Source organism: Microtus oregoni, unplaced genomic scaffold (assembly GCF_018167655.1).
Source record: "Microtus oregoni isolate MIOR12 unplaced genomic scaffold, Mior012 000009F_ref0000495, whole genome shotgun sequence".
In the NCBI taxonomy this organism is placed as follows: Eukaryota; Metazoa; Chordata; class Mammalia; order Rodentia; family Cricetidae; genus Microtus; species Microtus oregoni.
The window spans coordinates 6,910,597-6,936,351 of record NW_024543068.1 but is presented as its reverse complement, the minus strand read 5'-3'; the positions used below and the strand labels follow the sequence as shown (position 1 = coordinate 6,936,351).

General features: G+C 44.3%; 1 protein-coding gene across 3 annotated transcripts in view; it reads right to left on the bottom strand.

Annotated features, from left to right (window-relative positions):
• Ston2 (stonin 2) overlaps nucleotides 1–25,755 on the bottom strand; it is a 154,414-nt gene that overhangs the window by 7,893 nt on the left and 120,766 nt on the right. For all 3 annotated transcript variants that reach the window (XM_041658385.1, XM_041658384.1, XM_041658386.1), the window contains 2 exons: nucleotides 7,604–9,436; nucleotides 1,478–1,680 (listed from right to left, as the gene is read on the bottom strand). In XM_041658385.1, coding sequence (XP_041514319.1) covers nucleotides 1,478–1,680; nucleotides 7,604–9,436 — 2,036 coding nt within the window. The remainder of the gene's footprint in view (nucleotides 1–1,477; nucleotides 1,681–7,603; nucleotides 9,437–25,755) is intronic.

Sequence of the window (25,755 nt, the reverse complement as noted above, 5' to 3'; positions counted from 1 at the left end):
CTTATTCTTTGTCTTGCAGGATTGCTCCTCATCCAGTGGGGTGACCGAGTTCCCTCTGAACAGTTCTGGTATCCCCAGCTCCACTATTCCATAGGCCCCATGGGACAGGAGCAAGAGCTAGCTCATTTTATCCAAGGTGAGGAAACCAATAGGCAATACGGAGTTTACCGTCTCTCCAGCTACTTCATTTAAGACGCTAGGCTAATAAGTATCGGAGCATTTCCTAGTCTAGCCTATCTTCTGCTAAATACTGCCAAGAAGTTGCCCTTTCAAAGTAACACGGCTTGCACTAGAGAGACAGCTCAGTGGTTAACAATACTGGCTGCTCTTCCGGAGGGCCTGGGTTCACTTCTCAGCACCTACATGCCTCTCCACTGTCTGTGACTCCAGTTCCAGGTTCTTCTCAGGTGCTACAAGCATGGGGTGCACAGACGTGCATGTAGACAAAGCACCCACACACATCAAATAAATCAATAAATCTTTTTAAAGTGTAATTGGCCTTAACTAAAGCCCCTGATAGGTTTGAACTGAGGAATCTCATCCTCATTCCGACTGCCTCTCAGCCCTACCCTGGATATTAGACTTCTCCACTTGGAGGCAACAATTGAAGACAGATTACAGTCCATGGTTGGGGGCGGGGAGTGCTAGCTTTTTTCCTGGCCACAAGAGGGGGCATTTGTTCTTTTTGGTTGTTAAAAGGCTTAAGTGATACAACTAAGAATATTTAAAGGAATAGCAAATTATATAAATCTGTGAAAATCATTATACATAGGAAATTGCCAAATATCTTTGCAAAGTCTTAATAATGCCTCTTTCCCTTCCGTCTCTGGAAGTCAGTCGTCTACCCAAGTCTACCTCTTTGTGCCAAAAGTCCTTGCTTTTGCAGTCATCTACCTATAATCTGAGCACTCAGAGGCAAGACAACAGAATTTGAACCAGACTGAGCTACAGAGGGGACCCTGTCTCCCACTCCACCCCCCACCAGAAAACCAGTTCTCCAGCGCTGACCGCAGACTTCTCCCACAGCTTCAATCCTGTTATCAAAGTAAAGGGTTTGGCTTTTAAGTTTTACACTCTCACTGCCCTCTGAGTGCCTCTGTTGTGTTCTGATACACAATTCCCACAGATGAAATACTTGCTTCAGCTTATCACGTTCTCAGTGCTCCCCTCCATTTCCAAAACCCAAATTATGTCACAGGTGAGTAACAATTATTGCTTGGTCCCTCTGTTCTTTTGTTATCATTCATGGTGTCAGACATTATATTCTTTATTTCCGTCATCAGCCCCTTAATTCTTTTTTCTCCAAACCTTTCTCTTACCCAGGAGAGATTATTTCATTAAAGTCGGAGCTGATTTATCCACAGCTATGAGTGTAAAGTTCCTTGATATGAGAAGAATTTGCCGAAAGGAAGAGGGGGAGGGGTTGAACGAACAAATGGACTTGGGGAAACATCAGCCCAGAGCCCCCTGAGGCTACCTTGTAGCTGTAGTGGGCAGAGTAATTGACCCACTTCCTGACACCAGGCTTGTCTTCCACAGAGATGGACCTCACAGCTGCTTTGGAGGCAGAAGTCGTGGGCATGCTGAAGTCGACATTTACATAATTGGCAAATCTGGAAGGCACTTCCCGGTCAGAGCCAAGTTCGAGGTGGCAAAAGAAACAGTGTGGGTGACCAGAAGCTATAACAGAAAAAAAAAGAAATCAGAGGTCAAGTACTTTGAGGATGAAATTAAAAAGGACAAGAAGCCAGAGAGCTACTTTGATAATAACAGCAGTCTGCAGGCTGTGCACCTGGCACTTTCGGGGGGTCCAATGCTGAGCAAGGGGGCTTCTGTATGCAGACGTCAGGCTCTGTGTGCCTCTTGATTACACGCTAGAGATAGCTCAGTGCTTAAGAGCACCGGCTGCTCTTCCAGAGGACCTGGGTTTGATCCTCAGCGCCCACATGGCAGTTCACAACTGACTGTAACTCTTGTTCCAGGGGATCTGACACCCTCACACAGACATACAGGCAGAGAAAACATCAGTGCACACAGAATAGATATCAAAGTGACTAAACACCATTTTCAAACGAAAACAAAACCCCACACCTGAGAAACTGGGGCCCTTGTGCCTGTTTAGGTCAAAGAGCTATGTAGACACAGCACAAACACTAAGGAAGGGGTGCTTAGAAGTGGAAGAACGGAGAGAAGAGATTGAGTAGCACTTGGCACCTAATACAGCAACAGTGACGGCCACCTGGAGCAAACCGCTTTCCTTTACAAGATGAATTTTCTTAATAGCATTTTCTATTTTCAGAGACGCCTCAGGCATGTTTCTGTGGGTGGATGACATATGAAAGTGACAGACTTCCAGAAGCGCACATGACATCGGGGAATACAGTGCAAAGGACAGACGGTCTGATCTGTAGTCATAACGCCTTGGTCGGCTTGCAGTTCTCCAAGCGGAAAAGTCCTTTGTTCTCTTCTGACCTGAACTCCTCATCTGGAAAGTGGAGTGGTCAGGAGGGGCACGAAAAAACGGCTGTACAATAAACGCAGAATTAAAGAGCCGTGGCTGACTCTGTGTGTACGGTTGACTGTACTTACAGGTAAAATTAGGATCAACTTTTCACTTGACAAGCTAGATTTGAGGGGGAAAAGAGTTTAGTTGTGCGACTATGACATCTGAACATCACTGTCCTTCTTCATTCAGTGGGGATGGCTGGGTGCCCTGTGCTAGATTCTCCACACAGACCTACTGGCTGAAGCTCATCACAAGTCCTCAGAGCAGCAGCAGTTCTCAACCTGTGGGTCACGACCCCTTTGGGGGGGGGGGGAGTCACATATCAGATATCCTGCATCTCAGATATTTACAGTACGGTTTATAACAGTACAGTTATGATGTAGGAATGAAATAATTTTATGGTTGGCAATCACCACAACATGAGGAACTATATTAAAAGATCACAGCATTAGGAAGGTTGAGAACCACCGCCTTAAGGTCACTGCGGTCTCTGGAGACAAAGTCAGCTGTCACAGGTCATACTAGAAATTGGCGGAGCTACCTATGACTGTGGGCTGTCACCCCTTTGTCTGAGTCACAACTCATGGTCCCCAAACACGAAGGTCAGACTGTGGGACAACAGCCCAGAGATGGAGAACAGCGAGGGGCTACAGACGAACTGCGTGACAGGGCTCTGATGGAATTGTCTGACTCCTCCCTGCTTCTCCAAATAAATAACTTCAATTTTCTTTATTGCTCCGGGCAGGATTTTTCAATCTCAGAAGTCGGGGGAGACACACCCTCTCTCCAAGGAGCGCGCTACAGAGTGAAGTATTTGTTTTTCTCTGTCTCACGAACGTAAAATACTTGGAGGGTTATTTCTAAACAGTAAGGCTAGGAAATTCAACTGAAAATTTCACACTGGTTTTTAGGAAATAAACTGAAATAAGATACACATAATAATAAGAAAACACAATGGTGTCTGCGATGAATCTGTTCGTTCTATCCCCCTGTGCCGCAGACCAATTTCAGAGCCATCACGTATCAGCACCACTAATATTCGGCTTCACACTGAAAAGCACCATCCAACTTATTCTGAACGAGCTGGGTATCAATAATCCTACTTCGTAGATGAGAAGAAATAGATTTCTCTAAAAGGGTTAAATAAATGGCCTGAGGTCACACCACCATTAAGCAGTGTAGCTGAGAATAAAATTTTCAGACCTCGCTGACTTGCAAACCAGGTTCTAAATACTCGGCACGCTGTTACGGATTTGCTCACTACCGTGCAGAAGGCCTCTCATCTCAAAAGGCAACTTGAAACAATTGTTTTGCTCTAATTAGCTTTAGTTGACATTGCTGGGATACAGAGAAATTACTCCTCAGCTTGTCTCTAAGCGTGAGTGAGACAGGAAAACTCTGCAAGCCACGTCTTGTCCTGGTTTCCTAGTCTCAGCTACTGAATGCATAAGGGGAGTCAGGTGGTGGTAGCGTGCGCCTTTAAGCCAGCACTCAGAAGGCTGAAGCAAGCGGATCTCTGTGAGTTCAAGGCCAGTCTGGTTTACAGAGTTAGTTCCAAGACTGCTAGGGCTGTTACACAGAGAAACCCTGTCTTGAAAAGCCAAATATATCCAAATATGTGTGTGTGTATGTTAACTTGTCTTTCCTGATGAAATTCAGCATTAAGATTCATATTATTTCCAAAAAAGGGCCATCACATTGGGTATGTTTTCTCTTTACCTAGACCAGTAAGAACCAGCTAAAAAAAAAGGTTATTGTGCAGGACTGAATGTTTCATCTCTTAGTGTGTTCTGTGGGCCATTCACATTCCCATGTATGACCAGGGGACAGTGTATACAGAGAGGCTTGGCTTTGGACATTTGCTCGGATCAGACACTTTTCACGGTAATGGAGGTTGTACTTATGAAAAAACAATCTGTAAAAAGCAATTTACCAGCTCGGCTATGGTGGTACACACCTTTAATTCCAGCACTTAAGAGGCAGAGGCCAGCAGATTTCTGTGGGTTTGAGATCAGCCTGGTCTACAAAATGAGTTCCAGGATAGTCAAGCCTACACAGAAACCCTGTCTCAAAAAAAAAAAAAAAAAAACCAGTCCCCACCTCAAAAAAAAAGGGGGGGGGGCTGGAGAGATGGCTCAGAGGTTAAGAGCACTGACTGCTCTTCCAGAGGTGCTGAGTTCAATTCCCAGCAACTACATGGTGGCTCACAACCATCTGTAATGAGATCTGGTGCCCTCTTCTGGCCTGTAGCATACATGCAGACAGACTACTGAATACATAATTAATAAATAAACCTTAAAAAAGTAAAAAAAGGCAATTTGTTACGGGTGATACCTTATAAACAACTCAGAAAATGGGTTGGAATCAGTAGGTCATCACCAGCTCTTTGGTTTTGTGACGAGGAAGGCAGAAGCTGGGCAATCCTTGCCAGCTGTACTGGTTAGTTTTATGACAACCAGCTGGAGTCATCAGAGAAGGAGCCTCAACAGAGAAAAAAACACTTCCATAAGACTGGGTTGTAGGCAAGCCTACAGGGCATTTTCTTACTTAGTGATGGATGTGGGAGGGCCCAGCTCATTGTGGGTGGTGCCATCCCTAGGCTGGTGGTCCTGGGCTCTACAAGAAAGCAGATTAAGCAAGACACGAGGAGCAAGCCAGTAAGCAGCACTCTGCCATGGTCTCTGCATCTTGATTGCTCTGGTTACTTTTCAACTTGAGCCAAGTGGCCCAAGGACCAAAAATGATGATAAAAATTTGTCTCCATGGCTGTACCGAGACAACTCTCAGTTTCTGTGACTAGTGCTGATCCAGAGCTCTCTCTTCTGACGTGTGTTGTTTAACCTTTCCTCAGTTCAGAGAGCTACCCATACCCCCTCCCCCGCCATTCCCATTTAAGGTTGGCCCTTGTTGCTTATAACTATAATCCTTCACGCAGCACTTGTAAATACTTTAAATTACCTTAAGAAACTACAAAGTTTTGTTCCCATGGTGGACATGATTTGAGGCATGCACCTATTTGGCTTCATCAATAAGGGGACCTGTGGTATTGAGAAGAGAACCCTGTGTGCATTTCCGTGACTTCAGGTGAGTAGTGTCATCTCTCAGATTTTACTCTCTCATCTACGGCCCAGCTTGAAGGCCCAGTCCTTTCACAGCTTTCTCTTCCCCAGGGCTTCCCTGCCAAAGGAGAGAGAACACAGGGCTTCTCATCGACAGTACACGAGATGCCTTTCCAGCCACACCTCTCTAGGAAAAATTCCTAACACTCATTTCCACTGTGGAGTGAGGTGGGCCCTGATGGCCGACTGAGGCAGCCAGCACAGGAGCACAGGGAGAATGCAGGCCTGAGCAATGAGTGAGCAGGCGCGGGACGAAGCCTGTTTTCCAAATCCTGTCAGTGCAGTAGCAGAGTGAAGCTGCCCTGGCCCCCAGCACAGAGGTCTGATTGTCTCTGGCTGGCACTGCTATAGCCAGTGTCAGACACAGAATGCCCGGTGTTTGCCTACTCCCCGGGCAGCCTCAGGACTTGATTAGACTGCGTGGCCTCTTGCTATCTCATCGAATTCCGTTTTAGATATGATAATGCAGCCAGTCCACACTGGCGGCAGAACACCCTGAATACACGGTAATGATTCAAGAGTGGGAATGTGAGCCAGCAGGGGCAAGGCGCTTTGACCAGGATTTCAAGCCAGTATTTTTTTTTCTTCCTTTCTTCTTTTTGCCTTCCACTTTTCCTTAACAGATGGGCATGGTTTATTACAGACAAGAGGAGAAGTGGTTTAAAGGCTTGTGGGATCACAGGCTCTTCACGGGCCACTGAGGTCACTTAGACGCAATTCAGAAAATAAAGCCATTACAGCTGGTTGTAGCTGCCTTGTTCTGTCACTCCCGAAGTCTCGCTAGCAGCTGCCTTCTGGGCTCTTGTACACACAGCAGCACAGCCCCTGGCTGGGAGCAGGGCAGCTAGGCTGGAAAGTTTGTTTAAATCCAACACTCCCTTCTTTATTTTCTGTCTGGTGGAACTCTGGCCCCTTGGACCTTGATATCCTGGATATTTAGTCTCTTTTCCATCAAGAATCCCAAAGCCAGACTCTGGGTCTGAGATATTATGACTGACCACAGCTAGTTGCAGAGGCTCGCTTCTCCTACGTACTGTGTGTGGTTGGATATCAATTGGCTCTTTCACCCTCATTAAGGAGATAGAGTTCCTCTTCAGACCCCACAAGACTTTCAGGATCAGGGAATAAATGGTTTTTAGTACCACACCTAATAACGAGTTCAACAAACCTTCAAGGTGCTGGAGAGACGGTTCAATAAGTAAAATGCTAATATTAAGGACCTATAAATATAAAATATAATTCGATCCTAGGAACTAATATAAAAGAGCCAGGTGTGGTGGTGCATGTATATGATCCCCAAACTGGGAACGGGCTGGAGAGATGGCTCAGAGGTTAAGGGCACCGGCTGTTCTTACAGAGAACCTGGGTTCTAGTCCCACCACGCACATGCTAAGTCACAACCCACTGGAACTTCAGTTTCATGGGATCTGAAAGCTTCTTCTGACCTCTGCAATGTGTACACATGGCACACAGACATGTATGTAGCCCAAACACGCATATACACGATAGTAAAATAAACCAACAACAAAATAAACCATAGCTGGGGAAATAAAGATAGATGGATCACTTGGGCTCGCTGGTCAGTCAACCTAGCTGACCTGGCAGATTGAGTTCCAGGCCAGTGAGACCCTAACAACAATGTCATCTGATGACTTTCTCTGGTTTCTATACATACATGCATACACGCACACATGCATTTGCACACACACATACTCATGCATACATACACAATTCAGAAGATGCCCCGGAAAGCTGTTTAGCTGCTCAGCTGAGCAGTGTAATACATCTTATGCAAATACTGGTTCATCGTGGTTGCTACCACATGCAGATTTTTTTAGTCTCCTCGTCTCCCCTCCCTGTTCCCCCCATTTCCACCACACAATGTAATCAGATGCTACACAGATAGCTATGGCTATAGAAGGTATAGGCTACAGTTTTCAGCTGTCTCAGCGGCTGTCTCCAGAGAATCCCTACCTACCTGAGTTCTTATCTGGCAGCCGGTTTATCCTCCACACAATGGCATTGAAGGCGTGCTCATACTTGGCAGTTCCCAGAGTTACTCTCATGACAGGCTCAGAGCCAGAGACACCAGCCGAGCCAAAACTTGCCCCCCGGTTCACTTTGGCTTTCAAAGACTTTTCCCCTAGAACACTTTCCCTGCGGAAGTTTTTCACCCATTCGCTGGGCACTGGGTAGCGAACCATCACGTTCTCACAGGGAACCTGAGTGAGGGGGTCACGGTTGGATGAGAAGCCAGGCGACATCCTCAGCCAGCTCTGCACCTCTACCTCTGCCCCGTTGATGCTCGCTGCCGTCCTGAGCGTGAAGGGCAAGGTCTTCTCGGCAAATACTGTCCTAAACCTCATTAGCTCAAACCGGCACGCATCCAAAGGGTTGAAAAGAATAACCCGGGAACTGGTAAACACGTCCTCATCCACACACCCGTGGAACCGGCACTCGTGGAGCTTGATCCACTTTGTGGTGGTGGTGGGCATGATGTCCTGACGGGAAACGATTTCGTTTCCTTTGATAAGGATGTCATTGAGGCCCAGGCGGCACTCAGCGAGCCCAGACAGGAAACTCAGGACGTGGATCCGGGTCAAGACACGGTGCTGGAGGATCTGGTTTTCTCCCTTGCTTACGGTGCCAGAGAATTCGTCTCTCACATCCACAGTAATCTCCTCTTCGAGGTAGTTTAAGCCAACCGTGCTCAAGTCCATGGAGAGCACCGGTAAATCCATGAGACAGTCCTGAACCGCATGGATGAAGCTCAGGAAATCATCATAATTGGTGGTACCCAGTTTAATCACCTGCTCCCTCTCGGCTGTGTGGGCCACAGCCGGTTTGGGCTGGTATTTCTTCTTCTCTTTGTAAGTGACGCGGTCTATCCTCAAGCTGTGGATCCTCCCGTTCTCATCATAGTTTTGGAGCCGGGGTTCGGAAACCTCATGGCAGATCTCCAGCTTGAATTCACGGAATGGTTTTTCCAGGCCCTGCTCGTAATACAGCTGCAGGTAGCCGCTGTCTGTCAGTTTGATGTAGATTGGTCCCCAGTGCCTAGAGGACATGATGTTTTTCTTCTCGGGGATTCGTAGCATCATCGGCCATCCATCCCTGGGTTGAGACAGAGCTGAGGCAGGTGAGTGAGCATCTAGTTCAACCCAGGCTATGGGGTCGTCATCAGGCAAGGCAGCAGGGCCGACCTGATCGGGGTCATCAATTTGGAGCTGTTTGAGCTTTTCAATAGCATCGGGGTGGGACTGGCTTTTGCCCGAATCGTCAAAACTGATGGTTTCCTGGTAGATGACAATGAGAGAATCTCTTTGGCTTTTGCCCGTGGAAACAGAACTGCGTTGGGAGCGCCGCTCTTGCTCTTCAAAGAAAGCACTAAACGGGTTGATAGGGGAGGGCTGTACATCCTGCAGCGTCTCATTCAGAAAAGGATTGGTGGCCCTCCAGGGAGGTGCCTCGATTACGGAAGGCGGACGGTTTAAGGAAGAAATGTCCAGCTTCTGAACTTTGGAGAAGTTCATCAGTGTGCTCTTGGGACGGTCCCTCTTAAATGACCCAGTTGGGTTGTAAGATGCATCTGGGGTGGGAGTTGCAACCGATGGTGTATTTGGTTTTGCAGGAGAGGTGGCCGGTGGCAAAGGGCAGCTGACTTCATTGTCATCAAAAGTGACCCAGCTGGGGAAACGGGCAGTGGTCACTGGTGGGACGGCAGGGTGCCCATTCATGGCTGGACTGCCGGCCTGCCAGCTGATAGCTTCCATCTCTACTTCTTCATCTTCCTGGAGGGAGGAGGAATTGTCTGAAATGAAAAGGCAAAGACATGAGGAGCTGACACGCAGGACCTTAAAGGAAACTGAACCCAGCGAATGTCCCAGCAGCTTAGTACACGACTCGAGTGTGCACAGTGGACACTCTGAGCATTAGTCTCATGGTTTCGTGGTGGCATTCTGGAGGGCTCACCACATTAAATGTAATAAGAAAGAACATGACGACTTTGTCAAAACAGATGCACTAATGTGTGACACCGACCTTTTCTGCACTTAGTTCTAAGGTGCGTGTTCTTAATTAAAACATCGGAATGACTCTATGTGAAATGATACAAACTGACTTTTGAAAAATAAACTATAGTCTATCAGTCATAATGACAGCACATAGCCTTAAAATAACAATGACCGAAATATGATCAATGAAAATGAATGACAAAATGTGAGTACCCTCAGTGTGCATGTGATAAATTCAAACACACAAATAATTTGGTCACTGGCCAGAAATCGGTCCAAAAAACGAACTTCTGTGAGGAGAATTCTTTGTGCTTGTGAGAAAACCTCCAGAACACAAGACAAGAATCTTGTGACCTCAGCTTCTCCAACTGTGTTCTCATGCTCCTTCCAGGTGTGCTGGATAGGCGCGAGCTTATTTCAGCTGTTGTTAATTCATACTGCCTCGATGAAATAAAAACCCACATGTGGCTTCTTTTTGTGATTGTATTCACCTTGACCTCATGAGAACTCTGCTCATGTGACCTTTCTTAATGCTCTGAGTGTAAATTGTCTGATGCTCTGAATAGAGCTGGCTATTGCATGAGACGTTAGCCTGCTTCACTTTTAGGCTCCATTCTTCCAGCCCCACTGTCTTCAGAGCGATAGACAAGCAACTGTGAAGAGATTTTTTTTTAAAAAATATTTATTTGTTTATTATGTATACAATATTCTGTCTGCGTATATGTCTGCAGGCCAGAAGAGGGCGCCAGACCTCATTACAGATGGTTGTGACCACCATGTGGTTGTCGGGAATTGAACTCAGGACCTTTGGAAGAGCATGCAATGCTCTTAACCACTGAGCCATCTCTCCAGCCCCCTGTGAAGAGATTTAAGCCCACAGTGGAGTAATACCTAGCCACCACAGTGTTGATAAGTTTGTAGCAACACAGGAAATGATCATGATATATAGTTTTCTTCCTTTAAAATTTCCATCTCTGGGTTTATGTACTTTATAATTTAAAAGGTTATTACAAATATAATTCTGTTCTAACAGGGTCATCAAGGAAGGAAATAATGGATTTGGGTTTTAATAAGAGAATGGTCCAGGGGCTAAAGTGATGGCTCAGCGGTTAAGAGCATTGCCTGCTCTTCCAAAGGTCCTGAGTTCAATTCCCGGCAACCACATGGTGGCTCACAACCATCTGTAATGAGGTCTGGTGCCCTCTTCTGGCCGGCTGGCATACACAGAGACAGAATATTGTATACAGAAAAAGTAAAAAAAATTTGAAAAAAAAAAAAAAAGAAAGGTCCAAAGTTGTTGTGTAGCAGAAGTCCCTAAGTGTATGAGGGACTTATGGGGAGGGACCACAGGCTTTTAGCAAGGAGGAATGGATTTAGATAAACAAACATAACAGATAAAAAATGTCAGGCAACAGTAAATACTCAGAGTTTTACTGACTAGATAAGGAGGAAGTTTTGCTATGGTGTAGATCAATATTTCTTTTTTTGGTTTTTCGAGACAGGGTTTCTCTGTGGCTTTGGAGCCTGTCCTGGAACTAGCTCTGTAGACCAGGCTGGTCTCGAACTCACAGAGATCCACCTGCCTCTGCCTCCCGAGTGTTGGGATTAAAGGCGTGTGCCACCATCGCCCGGCCAGATCAATATTTCTGTGTGTGTGTGTGTGTGTGTGTGTGTGTGTCTATGCGTGCGTGTGTGTGCGCACACGTGCATGTGTGTGATACCACCCACTATTTCTCTTGCCAGTCATTCAGGGGCAACTGGAAATAGACACTTGAGTTTTATTACTATCTCACTGATCCTTCATATGTATCACATCCAACTACACTGAATCAACAATGCTACACACAATGCACACATAATTACACATGGAAGGGATGGCTGGCTTGTTATCCATTCTTCCAAGAAATTCAATCAAAGAGATAGCAATTTTCTTAATTAAAAGGGTCATTTTGAAAGCCAGGCATGGTGACATACACCTGGAACCACAGTACTCCAGCAACTGAGGCAGGACGAGTGACATAAATTGGAGGTGTGCATGAACTAACTATACAGAATCAGACCAGTTAGAACACATGGCAAAGTTTTGTCTCAAAGAGGAAAATAAAAAAGGACATTATAAGGCTGAAGGTCTCAGTAACATGTTCGCTTTGCAAGCTCAAGGATCTGACTTTGAGTCCCCAAGCTTATACTAAAAACAAAGGGAGATTCTTGACAGACAACAGCATTACAAGTCTAATACGCATGCATACATACACATGTACACACAAATTTCCATTTTGAAAAGGCAAGATAAACGATATGAATACAAACCCATCCAGAGCTACCCCAGAACACAACAAGCATAGCGTGCTTTCTGTATGTGTAGCCCTGAAGAGGTCTCACCCTCAGATGTGCTTTTGTAGATGCAGAGTTTACTCATTTACTTACTTACTGTGGGAAAAGGGAGAGGGGGAAGGAAACAACCCAAGCTCATAGTATTAATACCTTATGCATTTATTAGTCATTATTGTGTTTGTAATGAGAGATAAGGGGAACATTGTGGATTCGTATAAAATATAGTAACCTCTTTGAAGCAGTCATACATCTGACAGACCCCAGGAGTCTCAATGTGGGAGCTCCCTGTAAGGCAGTGTCTCCACCCATACAGCCCCTTGCCATCGCTGTTCCAGGGACATCCCTGCTGACTTGAGCTCATCCTCACTCACTAGCTTGAGACAAGCTGAGCCCTGTTCCTTTGGAGGGTGGCTTTCTGCCAAAGCTGTTTATACTCTTGCCAAGGGATTCCCTTCTGTTGGAAACCTTGTTCACAAAATAGCCCCCTTCATTTACTTCTGAGACAAAAATTTTAAAAAAATTAATTAAAAAAAAAAAGAAAAGGAAAAAAGGGCTTGTGTCTTTCCTGAAGATTATTTTCTTTTTCTTTTTTTTTTTTTTTTTTTTTTTTTTTGGTTTTTCGAGACAGGGTTTCTCTGTGGCTTTGGAGCCTGTCCTGGAACTAGCTCTGTAGACCAGGCTGGTCTCGAACTCACAGAGATCCGCCTGCCTCTGCCTCCAGAGTGCTGGGATTAAAGGCGTGCGCCACCACCGCCCGGCCCTGAAGATTATTTTCTTATAATAAATTCATTTCAAAACCAAGTTGTTTAAAGTTCTAGACATTAGGGACTGAAACATTAGACTCAATGTCCAATTCATCAATTTCAGTGTTAAGACTTTAACTCAGGTTGTCATTCATGCTAGATGCTACCACTGGGCTATTCCATTAGCTATCAACACACACACACACACACACACTTACTTTTCTTTTAAAGGTGACTCAAGAATTCTTATATGAATTTGCCTGAGAAAATAACAAGTTTGTCACAACGTACAGAGGGGATGTTTATCATAAAAATGTTTAGATCACTGAAAAGCTATAAACAGCAAACACTTCAACAACAGACAAACATTCTCTAAACTGTTGCGCCCTTAAAATGGGACCCCGTGTCACCTTTGAGACAACGACCTTGCTGCAGGTTTGTCGAGGGCCAATCCAGACCCTACAATCTGAATTCGAATTGCTCATGTTTTAATTATGCATCAGGGTCTTACTACAGCTACTTAACTTTGGGTACATCTTCAACATCTGTGTCTCAGTTTTCTATCTATGTACTTAAGAAAATTATTAAATCCCACCTGATAGGTCAAGAACGTAACAGTCAGTGACTGCGCTTCCCATTACTACTAGAAGAAGACATTTCATTTATAAAGTAACTATACATTAGGGCATAGTATTTCATAAGCCTTTGAAGACTAATGTCTCATTGAGTAAAAGCAGGATTAGAAAATTACAAATCCACATTCTTTCTCGTGCAAAACAAAAACAATGTGATATTACTCACACAAAAAGCATAAAATTGTTGGGTCGATGGCTCAGTGGGTAAAGTGCCTGCCACACAAGTGTGAGAACCTGGCTCCAAATTCTGTGAGTTCAAGGCTCAGTAGCACAGGTTCGCAACCCCAGTGCTCCCAAGGCAAGATGGGGGTGGGAGGCAAAGACAGGGGAACCCCAAGACAGTTCTGTAACTCTTACAGAAAGGAGACAGCTTTGCTACAGTCTGTGTTAAACAAGCCTGCTAGTTTTTTTTTTAATTCCAGTCTGAAATTGGCAAAAGCTAATTATCTTGAATATGAATTTTACTATCACCCACAATTCCATTTACTTTTTAAAAAAATCCAGTATTTGGTTTAATTACTCTCCCTTCCACTTGCTACTCAAAATAGCATTTGTTATGGTCTAATTGACTGCCGACCAAGGGCCGCGTTTAAAGATCAGGTTCCCCGGGGCTGGAGAGATGGCTCAGTGGTTAAGAGCATTGCCTGCTCTTCCAAAGGTCCTGAGTTCAATTCCCAGCAACCACATGGTGGCTCACAACCATCTGTAATGAGATCTGGTGCCCTCTTCTGGCCTGCAGACGTAAACGCAGACAAAATATTGTATACATAATAAATAAATAAATATTAAAAAAAAAACACTCACAAAAAAAAAAAAAGATCAGGTTCCCCGTCCATACTATAAGAAGATTGCGGGGGCTGGAGAGATGGCTCAGAGGTTAAGAGCATTGCCTGCTCTTCCAAAGGTCCTGAGTTCAATTCCCAGCAACCACATGGTGGCTGACAACCATCTGTAATGAGATCTGGCACCCTCCTCTGGCGTGCGGGCATACATGGAAGCAGAATGTTGTATACTTAATAAATAAATAAATCTAAAAAAAAAAAAAAAGAAGATTGCTAAGGCCCAGGAGCTTTCTGGCACCATTACTGATATAAACATAATATTCACAGTAGTGAATTCTTAAAAATCAGCTTATACAAAATTTAGTGACCACAAAGGTAATCAAGCTGAAGTCTCCACACTTGGGACACAGTAGACCCCTGCCACGCCCAGCTGTTAATCTGATTCGTTAATGTAATGCCACCATGCAGAAAACCTATTTCCAAAAGGCAGGTTTCTCACCACGAAAACGAGCCTAGTTACATAAGAGGATACACTTCGGCTTGTAGTTAGCCTCTGATAAATGGCAGCGGTCTGTGCGGTGAGAAGAGGAGCACAGTACTTCTTGAGAGACAGTAAAACTTAACCCTCATTCTGCCGAGAAGACCATGGTTTGGGGGTCTTAAGAAAATTGCCCAGGGGCTGAAGAGACGGCACAGTGATTAAAGGTTTGTTCCGGTCAGCCACATGGCAGCTCACAACCACACGTAATTCCAGGTTCAGGGGTTCTAACACCCTCTGCTGGCTGTAAGTATTGCCCTCGTGTGGTGCATATATCTGTGCTGGCAAAACATGTACACGTGTAAAATAAAAATAAATAAATGCTCTTTTAAAAAAAAAGAAGAAAAAGGAAAAAGAAAACCGCTTCTCTAATGAGATCAGGAGCCCTCTTACTTTAAATTTTATTAACTGTTATTCCCTTAGTGTATGATCGCCACTGTAAAATCTGACCAACATTTTCCATTTGAGACGGGCAGAGTCACACCGATATAAATTTCTTAGGGGTTTCAACCAATTTGGAGGAAAGATGGAAATTATACAAAGGCTGACATATTTGCTTACACTTAAGCTTCTGGACAAAAAGTCACACTCTGTTACCCCAAATGTGTGTATGTGTAAGAGCATCTAACTTTATACAGTAACAGTGAGATGATTCAACTCCACGATAAAAACACAGCCAGAGATGAGGCTCTACCTGTCCTAAGCTCTGTCCAGGACTGGGGATGCTTCCTTGCTGGTAAAGTTACCTGGCCAGAAGTTTCCGGGAAGCAGGAAGCAGACTGGGCATCAAGATGCTCCTCTGTATCTATACAAATAGTGGGCACAAGTTTCCTGTCAATTCGTCTCTCTGCTTATCTAGACTAGCCAACCCGCCATGCAGGAAAATGTCGGTGTCAAATGTTTCAGGAAAATTCCATTTCCTTAAAACCTGCCAGTGTGTATCCTTACGTATGGTCAGGGATTAATCTTTTCTCTGGAGTTCCAGACTTTGGCTCCTGTTTGATCACGGACCTCTTTTCCATAACTACCCAATACTCAGTTTCTGTATCTTTTTACTCTGTCCTATCCTCCAAGAAACCTTAATCAATCTGGGCATCCTAGTTCCCTGGCTCAAGATGCACCAGAGGGACTCAAAGACAGATTCTGAAGAAGTGGGAAGGGCTCTGAAGCTTGAGAACTTCAGAGTTGTAAGGGGTAATGCAGGTAGCAGGGGAGGGAAGGAGCCTCCTCCACCTTGACTGAATACAGTTCTGCCTAGAAGTAGCTACCAGATCTGGGATCCAGGAAAACCACTTTCTGGCAGAGCATTGGCAAATCCTCAGGAGCAGCTGCCTGCCTGCGGTGCCAATGCTCTGACTAGAGTAGGTGACTCATCAGAGCTGTAATCGCCATCTCCACACAAGCCTCACTCCTGTGCTTCCATGTCCCCACATCCCCTCCCCTTCACCAGGTGGAGCTCTATGCCAGTAACAGCCCAGGGCATCTGTAGGAATCTCTAGCTACCTGAGGCAAGCTTCAGGAAGCTAGTGAAGGGCTAGGGTGAATCAGTACATTGAAAACTGTGGCTAAGGGAACTGAACCCTGATCTTATGTTGTTCAGTGACATCAGTTCCTAATAGCATCTCCTCTCTTGAGAGAGCAGGTAAAATTAATTCGGTGCAATCGTAAGACAATCTCAGATCCTGGGATTGCTCGGGAAGTTAAATAAACCACACTATCACTTTCACAACCCTTTAATTGCACTAGTTAATTGTTTTTGTTTTTTTTTTTTAAAGGACAGATCTATAGAGGATCAGAGCATCCAACAGTGAGGGCTGCATTACTCTCTTGGTTATGTTAATAAGTAATAAAAGCCAAGCTAAGCCTCAGGGAGGATGTCACAGTGACCAAATGTCAGTAGGAACATGAGCTTGAAGGCAGACTGGGTTATGAGTGAGATCCTGTTCCCAAAAACCCAAATGAAATGAAGATTTCACGTCTCATCAGGGCCTCATCCATCACACTCACAGTACTCTACCCTTAGCCCATTAATGTCCTATCACCAGTTTATGCCCTGGGCCAAGCTGGTACTTAACATCTTTCTCACAGATAGTACTTCTTGTGTGTATGCACATGCCCATGATTGAGGGTGTGTGCAAAGGGCAGAGGTCAACCTCAGCTGTCACCCCATAAGTGCCACCCACTTTGTTTTCTGAAATAGTATTTCACTGGCCCGCAGTCCACCAAGTGGACAAGGCTGGCTGGCCAGCAAGCCCCAGGGATCTGGCTTTCTCCAGCTCCCCAGCACTGGGATTACAAGTATGCATCACCACGCCTGGCTTGCAATTATTTACTCATTTACCTGGTTGTCTATTATTTATTTATTTATGAAGTGTGAGCTTTGGGAACTGAACTCAGGTCCTTGTGCTTGCATGGCAAGCACCTCACAGCTTGAGCTATCTCCCCAGCCCACACATGCAGTACTTCTGTGTGTATTTTCATTGTGTAAGCCTTAGTGAAGGGAATGTCTGATTCATCAAAGTGAATTCTGTTCATTTGTTTGGGGGTGTGGTGGGGAGGACAATAAGCAAGGCTGGGAGTTCTTACATGGTGTTAAATATGCATGTGCACACATGTACAGGGGTATGAGGAACAGACATTCTGGATAACTAATACCTATTGACCTTGTTAAAATACAATATAGTTTCTTGAAGAAATTCCAGAACTTTTTTTGGGAGGGACAACATCACCACCAACATCACGTTAACTGCCTATCTTACAAGCTGCAAGGACCTCTTCTGATCCAGTCTCCTGTGCTACCCCAAATTCACTTCTCTTCGTGTTGGTTTTCTAACAACACTGACAATAAAATGACCAAGCATCATGTATGCAACAAGCCATTTCTTTTCAAATGGGTTTGAATTGCACAATTTGTTTTTATTTTGTTAGATCAAAGGAGACAATCTTACAGACTGCAATTAATAACAGTAATAGAGGCTTGAGAGATGATTCGGTGATAAAGAAGCACTTGCTCCTGTGGTAGAAAACCTGGGTTTATTTCTTAGCCCCCCACATGGTAGCTCACAATAGATATAACTCCAGTTCCAGGGCATCTGATGCCCACTTCTGACCACTGCTGGCATCATCACACATGTGGCTCAAGTACATACGTGCAGGCAAAACACTCACACAGAAAATAATAAATCAATCTTTAAAAAAACTTAAGAAACTATGCACATATCAAGATAGTATCTTAGACAAATGAGAAAAAAAACCTAATTTCTAACAATTTAAAGGATTCATTTAGCAGGTAGAGATTTAGGTGTGCTTCTAAATCTCTTAAAACTTCCGAGCAATGCCTTAAAATAATCTGTGGGAGAACAGTTATAAACTATCTCTAGATGGTTCCTTTGCTCAATGCTTTTCCTGACTTGTTAGCAAACTATATTCAAGTGTTTCCTAGGTGGACACACAGCTCATGAGCAAAAGGCTGCCTTAAAGGGGGTTTGTACTAATCCTGATTGACTTTCTGAGCCCATGCCTGGCTTGACTTCCAATTCAGAGTCATCAAGAGGCAGGAAAGGACAAAAGTTAGGTTCTTGAGTCAAACTGACCTTGCTTAGCCCTTGCCCTACTATACACTGAGTTCCTGGGAAGGCTCCTCAGTCCCCCATAAACTTCAGCATATAATGTTACCAATAATGTTACCAATTTCAAGAGTTTTTATTAAGGACAGTGAATTTAGGAATGTCTGGCCCAGCTGGCTGTGGTGGTGCATGATGGAGGCAGATACAGGTGGATCTCTGTGAGTCTGAGGCCAGCCTGGTCTACAGGAGTGAGTCCCAGGTTAGCCAGAGCTACACAGAAACCCTGTCTCAGAAAAACAAAAACAAACAAACAAGGATGCCTGGCCTATGGGGCTGAGGAGATGGTGTAGTTAGTAAAACACTTACCATGCATGCATAAGGATCTGAGTTTGGATGTCCAGTACCCACAGAAAATAGGGAGTTCAGAAGCACGTGCCTGCAATTCCAGTATTGGGGAGGCAGAGACAAGAGGATCTCGGGAGCTCAGTGGACTGCCAGTCAGGCCAAATCAGTGAGCTCCAGCATCATGTGACCTTGTCTCCAAACAAGAAAGTAGATGGGGGCTGCAGAGATGATGGTTCACTGAGGAACCAAGGTAAGTTCCTAGCATCCATATGCCTGCAACATCAGTTTGGGGGAAGGAGTGAAGCAAAGCAGGGGAGAGGGAAAGGGAAGGGAAGAGGGAGGAGCAAGTACCTGGCCCATAGTCAATAAATGTTATTGTAATAGGAAATCTGTGCATAATTACTTCAGAATTGCTAAAGAAGGGGAAAAGGAAAGATGAAAGTTATCTTTTCAATTATATTACTATTAATCTAAGAGAAGAAAAGTGAGAAGAATGGAAGGAAGGGAAAGAGAAATAGGTAAAGATTCCACATACCTAACGATTGGAAGCCCCTGGCCTGGGAGTTGTCCTGGTCCAGACTCCAACTCCCAGCCTTCCAAGCGCTGACCTCTCCCCCAGGGAGGGTCAGAACCACTCCCACAGGCTATTTAAGCTTGCCCCAGAAAAAGAAACACAAGGTCTTGGGTTTGCATGGGCTCCTCTTCCCGCCATGTTGTGTTGGTCCACCCAAGAGTGCCACATTTATTAAACATGGACATTTTAATTTAGTCTAATCTGGTTTGATTGGAGTTCATTTGCCTCTGCAGAGAGGCTTTTATTAAGTTGGTCAGCTAACATAGGTTTCTAAAAATGTTTTGTCTGTCTGTCAGAATGATGTGGCCACACTATGTCCGGGTAAATGTGTTTTTGTGATGTGCTCAAAATATTCCTTTTAATCTTCTTGCACCTACTAGCATTGATAAACTGTAACTAATTGGATACAACACATGCCTAAATTTAGCTTATATGCCCAGTTTAAATAACAGGTAACGGTACCTAGTTCTCAAGTGCCTTTACAGATCTGAGGGCATGGCATTTTAACAAGAGCTTCTAACATAGACATGCAGCTTCTGCAGCACCCTTTAGTGCCTCCAAAAAGACAGAAGACCTTCCACTTCCAGGCCTTGCCTCTGGGTTTGTCAAAGTAACCCACACAGCAGAAAGCGGCCTTCCACCTCTATAGCTTCCTGGACGCCTTTTGGGGAATCTATTTCAGCCAAGACAGTTAGACTAATCCTCCCCGCTACAGGAAAAATCTTTGGGCTTCTTGTACTCAGCAGGTAACGGCAAACACTGCTTCTAAGACTGGTGTTCTCCAAGGACTAAGGAGGGGATTTGCGATTGCCTGTGTGGCTAAAAAAGCTGGCTCATTTTTGCTCATTTATCCCTCCCAGATCTGTCTAATGGCATTTGACAACTTAAGGTACTGTTAATGTATTACTTCATCCATGACATTTAATGAAGTTTCTTACTAAAATACAGACAGGTATGACTCTTTAACAGGCTTCATAGTCCAGGACTAACAGGTTTCAGGTGTGTCTTCAGAGGTTCAGAGTTTCCAATTTCCTTTAATTGTCTTCTAAAATCTGTTCCAGTTCTCTTAAAGTTCTGCTACACTAACCCTAGCCAGTTTCACGCATATTTTACAGGTTACTCCTGCTGCCTGGGCCAAGACCAACTCACAAAGCGCTCTCTGGATAATGCCAAACACCTATAACAGCTCCTGGGACTTCACCTTTGGTACCAACTCTCCTGGATCAAGGACACCTGTCAACTAAACTCTGGTTCTATCTGCTATTGTGTCCATCCCATGTCTAGCCCGATTTCATAGGGCCAATAATAACAATAACAATATTTTTTTTATCCTAGCCACCTGCCTTCTCATCTCCCTCAAAAATCAGCTGCCTAAGGACTCCAGGACGACAGTAAACCAGATGCTGTTCCAGCCACGCCTTTGGCTGAGCATGCTCGCACCAACTCTCAACTCTCCCCCTTCCCACGTCGCCCCATGCCCACAGGAAGTAGCCAGACTTGAGCCAATGCCCCTTTATCCAAAGAGAGCCTAAAATATTGGTCATAAATATATCATTTCAGCTCATTGTCAGATCCCTATATCCAAAGAGTCCAGAATGTAATATTAAGTTGGGGGCGTCACCTCAGCCCCCTAATACCCCTATATCCAAGAAGTCTGGGATGACTGGAAGCCCCTGGCCTGGGAGTTGTCTTGGTCCGGACTCCAACTCCAAGCCTGCCAAGCACTGATTCCTCTCCCAGGAAGGGTCAGGAACACTCCCACAGGCTATTCGGGTTTGCACAGGCTCCTCTTCCCGCCATGCTGTCTCGGTCCACCCAACAGTTTATTAAACATGGGCATTTTAATCCGGTCTAATCTGGTTCATTTGTGTCGGCGGAGAGGCTTTTATTATGATTAAACCAAACACTTACATCTTTCTATAATTATTAAAGACGAACCCTTACAAAATGATGAGTATTATGAAGTGCACAAGTGCCTGTATTTTATATATGCAGACAGTGACGTTCACAAAGCCACTGTTAACATAACAAGGAACGACAAGAATTCAGGCACAAACACACCTCGGACAAGACAAAGCCCCTGATTGCCCATTATCCCTAAGGTATGAGGAGGCTGCAAAGGAGTATGGGTAAGTGGTGCAGATGAGAAGTCCCTAAAGTAGAAGTACAGGGAGGAAGGAAGGATACCGCCTGACTCACTGTGGTGTGCCAGGAAGGTATTTTAAAACCTTCATTGTGTTCCCTTTCTTTTAAAAACTGTTTTTTTAATGTAATAAAAAATAAACTAAACTAAGTTTAGAATTTATAGGCAAAATAGAGTCTATTTGTTAATAAATACATAGGCATATTAGAAGCACATAATTAAGCTTTTAAAGAAACATGATCAAACACTTGGAGAAAGTTAACTTGGAGCACTAGGCATGCGTGGCTCACATACTTGGCATGGGTTCACACAGACACACAGACAGCACCTCCTCCTCCCGTCCTTTTGTAAGAAATGGCCATTATGGTCAGAAAAATGGGCTTGGCTGTCAGTCCAAAAGGAGAAGCATTCGCCACAAATAAGATCTATTATTCCCTTAAACGCTTCAATTTATTTGGGCATTAATTCAATCAAATGACTTCATTCCCTGGTGACAATGCTAACACCCTGTTCAGGCTTTCTCTGGTGCCTGGAATCTAACAAAGCTGTCTCCACCATTCCCCTTCTCTGCTTCCTATGAAGTCTGCCAGCTAGCCTTCCAGTTCTGTGGAAACTATGAAAGTGACCCAAATAAGTAATTGCTGTAGTCGCTGCCAGGGTCGTGGGTTACGTAACTTCACAGAATGTTTTTTTCTTGGCTAGTTACCTGGTGCCTAATGAATATACAGCAGTGGCAGGAAGGGGAAGCCTATGGGACTACAGCCCGTGCTGGGACATCACTAGCTTTACAGCAAGTGTGTTCTGAGTTAAATGTTTAAATCTGATGCCCAATAGGCAGGTTTTTACTGTTGCTTCCAGTAAAGGCCTACAGTTCCTACAAGGTCCAGAGAAAAGCCACAATAGCACAAAGAGCAAGCAGATGATCTTGGGGCCCATAGATGTGGGTCCTCTCCACCCTGACTTTTAGGCCAGAGAGTTTGAGCCAACTTTTGCTCCTTCAAAGTTATTGACGACAGGTGTGGCTACAGAAAAGCTATCCAGACCTTGGGTGTCATTACTTGTGAGAAACCGGGCTGATGCTGTCGTCTGGACGCGGAGGACAGCAGACGTGTGTGTTCGGGGCGTTGCTTTGTGTGCTCTGCACCCTCCCCTACTCCTCTGGATCACAGCTTCATAACTGTTCGTCTCTGTTAGGGAACTTTTCTCCTTCCAGATAAGTCTTTACAGATCGCAAAACAAGGGCCTCTGTCCACAATATGTATAACCCCAATAAAGATTCCTTTCGGAAATCTTGAATGGCTTTGCTCAAAGACGTGCAAATGCTAGGGGCTAAGTTAGTCAGATGGAGGGTCCCTAAAAAGCTGGCAGCACTTGAAGTAACATTGTCTTGAGAGGGAGTTTGGTGCAAGCATGCTTGTAATGCTAGCACTTAGAACACGTGGTAGGTTCAAATGAGGTAAACTGTGAGAACCTGTCTCATAAAGCCAGGGGCAGGGGGACAGATATATAGTCCAGTGGTGGAGAGCTTGCTAACTCACTTGCACAGGGGCCAGGGTTTAATGCCCAGCACCACAATAAAATAAAATAATAAAATAACAACAAAACTGATAAATTTCTTGACCATATCTGGGGGACACAAAAAAGGGCCAGGGATTCTTCCCATCTCTACATCTCTATCCTTGCTCTGGATCCATCCTGTCCCCCACTGACTGTATGGCCCTGTGTGTGCTTCATTAAGAATTAAATTATGGGGCTGGAGAGATGGCTCAGAGGTTAAGAGCACTGACTGCTCTTCCAGAGGTCCTGAGTTCAATTCCCAGCAACCACATGGTGGCTCACAACCATCTGTAATGAGATCTGGTGCCCTCTTCTGGTCTGCAGGCATACATGCAAGCAGAACACTGTACATGTAATAAATGAATAAATCTTTAAAAAAAGAATTAAATTATGTACTACAAGTAGATATTCATGGGATCCGCAAGGTTACGCAGTAGATCAGCTGACATTTAGAAGGCTAATCCACCAGAGATTTACACATCTGATGTAGGTTAAATTCACGTAGGCATGGACCATGAAAAATGCTGCCTTTTGAAAGGCTGGCTGTCTCTAAGTGCAGATTCTCTCGTGTGATAGCATGCTCCCCTGCAGTGTAGCAGGGGATTCCTCATATGTTGGGCACAGTTTTCCTGTGTTCTGTTAGTAGTACGACGTTTTCCCAGAAGCTGTGTATTCTGGCATATAAAAAAAGACAATCAAACCTTTTGTCCCACCCTGTAATAGGAAAAAAACCTTAGATGATGAGGCCAGAAGAAAGTGCTTGGGGAGAGATCACAGGAGGAACTTTCACAGAGCGGAATAGCAGGTATTTGGCCTTGTTAGATCTAAGTCCTTCAAAGATTTATGATGAATTAGGGCAGTGTTGCAGGTGCCTGTCCTTGTTATACCTTAGTCCTTCAAGAGATCAATAGCACCTAACTTACTAATCATGTCAGATATTATCAATCACACTTAAGAAGTACAAAATAATGTATGTATTCTTTGCCTTTTCCTTAGATCTCTCAATGGTTTCGTTTTCTCCCTTTGTAACCTGTAGCGGTTCCTTTAAAAGCAGGCCAAGACATCCTCACAGCTGCAGCTGTGGCTAGCTACAAACTAGCTGAAAAGTTTGCTGCATATCTTCAAAGAATGTTTGTGTTCCTGAGAATTTTCCTTGTAGTTTTTTTAAATTACTAACAAGTTGCTAATCGATAGATATGGATATATATTTGGGAATTTGTAACAGCAGAAGAAGTAAGATGGAGAAGAAATAAGATTGAATTAGTAAAAATGTAGAAGAATAAAGAATGTAGAGAAGAAGAAGGAGGAGGAGGAGGAGGAGGAGAAATATAGAGTAATTAGAACAAGAATGAATTGGAACAGAGATTTGTAACAGAGAATTGGAATTAGAATTGAGACAGAATTAGAGCGAAGAAATTATCGAAAATTAGGGCAAGAAAATTAGAATTACAGCAAAATAATAAAGAGACTCGGCCGGAACTGCAAGCATGCGTGAGTCTTGTCTCTCAGATCAGAGCTATCCTAAAACCCCTTTCACTACGCTGAGGCAACTGACCTGAACCCTGGTGGGAAGTCAGTAGAGCCGGCCTCTGCTAGCTCCTGAAAAGAAATGGGAAAAATGCTCGTACATTTGGATTTTACTTTTACCCAGCACTTGAGACCCTGAGACCATCGTTCGTGTGAGTGACCTTCCAGGGGATGGGTAACCATATGGAAGAGAACTGTACTGTGCTTAGCTAGCTGACTGACGGCACACTCCATGAACAAGAAACTCCCCAGGGAGACCAGCAGAGCCTCACACAATCTAGGATGTTCAAGCCCTGCCCAGACTGCTGATTTACAAGAAGTATGAGCAAAACAAAGGATGGTTCTGAGCCACTAAATTTGGAGATGTTCTGTGACAAAGCATAAGTTGACATGGCAATTTCCTAAAGCCTAAGCGTCTGGCTTTTCTGTTTCTTCTACACACTATTATGTTCTTAGAAGAAATTATTTTTGCTTAGTTGAGTTGGCTTCTGTTAGTTGCCATGTGAGTTTTTTAGCGACCAAGTAACACAGATGGATGAAAAGATCCTGTGGGGTGTGTAGGTAGACAGGTATTCCTAGCCAGGGTCCTTCAGACATCTATCTATGGCTACTGGGCAAAAAATATTTTGGCTTCATTATTCTCCTCTACGAGTGCTTACACTTTCCACAAGGCAATACAACAGTTAGTTCTATTTTATTGTTTGAGCAATATAAAAGGCATACCTGAAACTCTTAAGTTTGAAAGCAATGAGTTTTGCTATTTGTACAAGAGATTTGTACAAATATTTATTCTGGGGTAATAAAAAAACCCACCTTTGGCCTGGCTGAACCTGTAAACCCAGGCTGATGTGTGTCAAGTGATGGAGGATATGTGATTGGTGCTCACTCACCTCCTGGCTCCTTTCTTAAACACAAGAGGCCTTAATTCCATAAATGCAGAGTGGAGATTCTCCTACGCTGACGCGAGGATGGAGTTGGTGTAAGTGTTATAGAAATATTTGGCATTATATTTTTTTTTCTTTGAGGCTGTGAGCTCTTGGGGGGGAAGATCTTGAAGAGTTTTAGCATTGTGGGGCCTTTGACAAAGCTATGCAACAGGAGGAGGCTTTGTTTCTACTCTCAACTCTACTGAGAGCTGTTGTGCCAATTTGCTCACAATAACATGGAACAGTTATCTCTGGTCTAGCCCACGGGGTTGTTCGAAAATAAATATGAAATAACATGCACGAACTTGCTTCTCATCGTTCACAGTGAGCAAGCACTGTCTGGCTATGATTCAGACTACTATTTGGATATCAAAGTATTTTTGGGTTACTAACGAGTTTTCCTCTATTTTGTTTGAATAGGTCAGTCCCAGGTGGGTAGTCATTGCA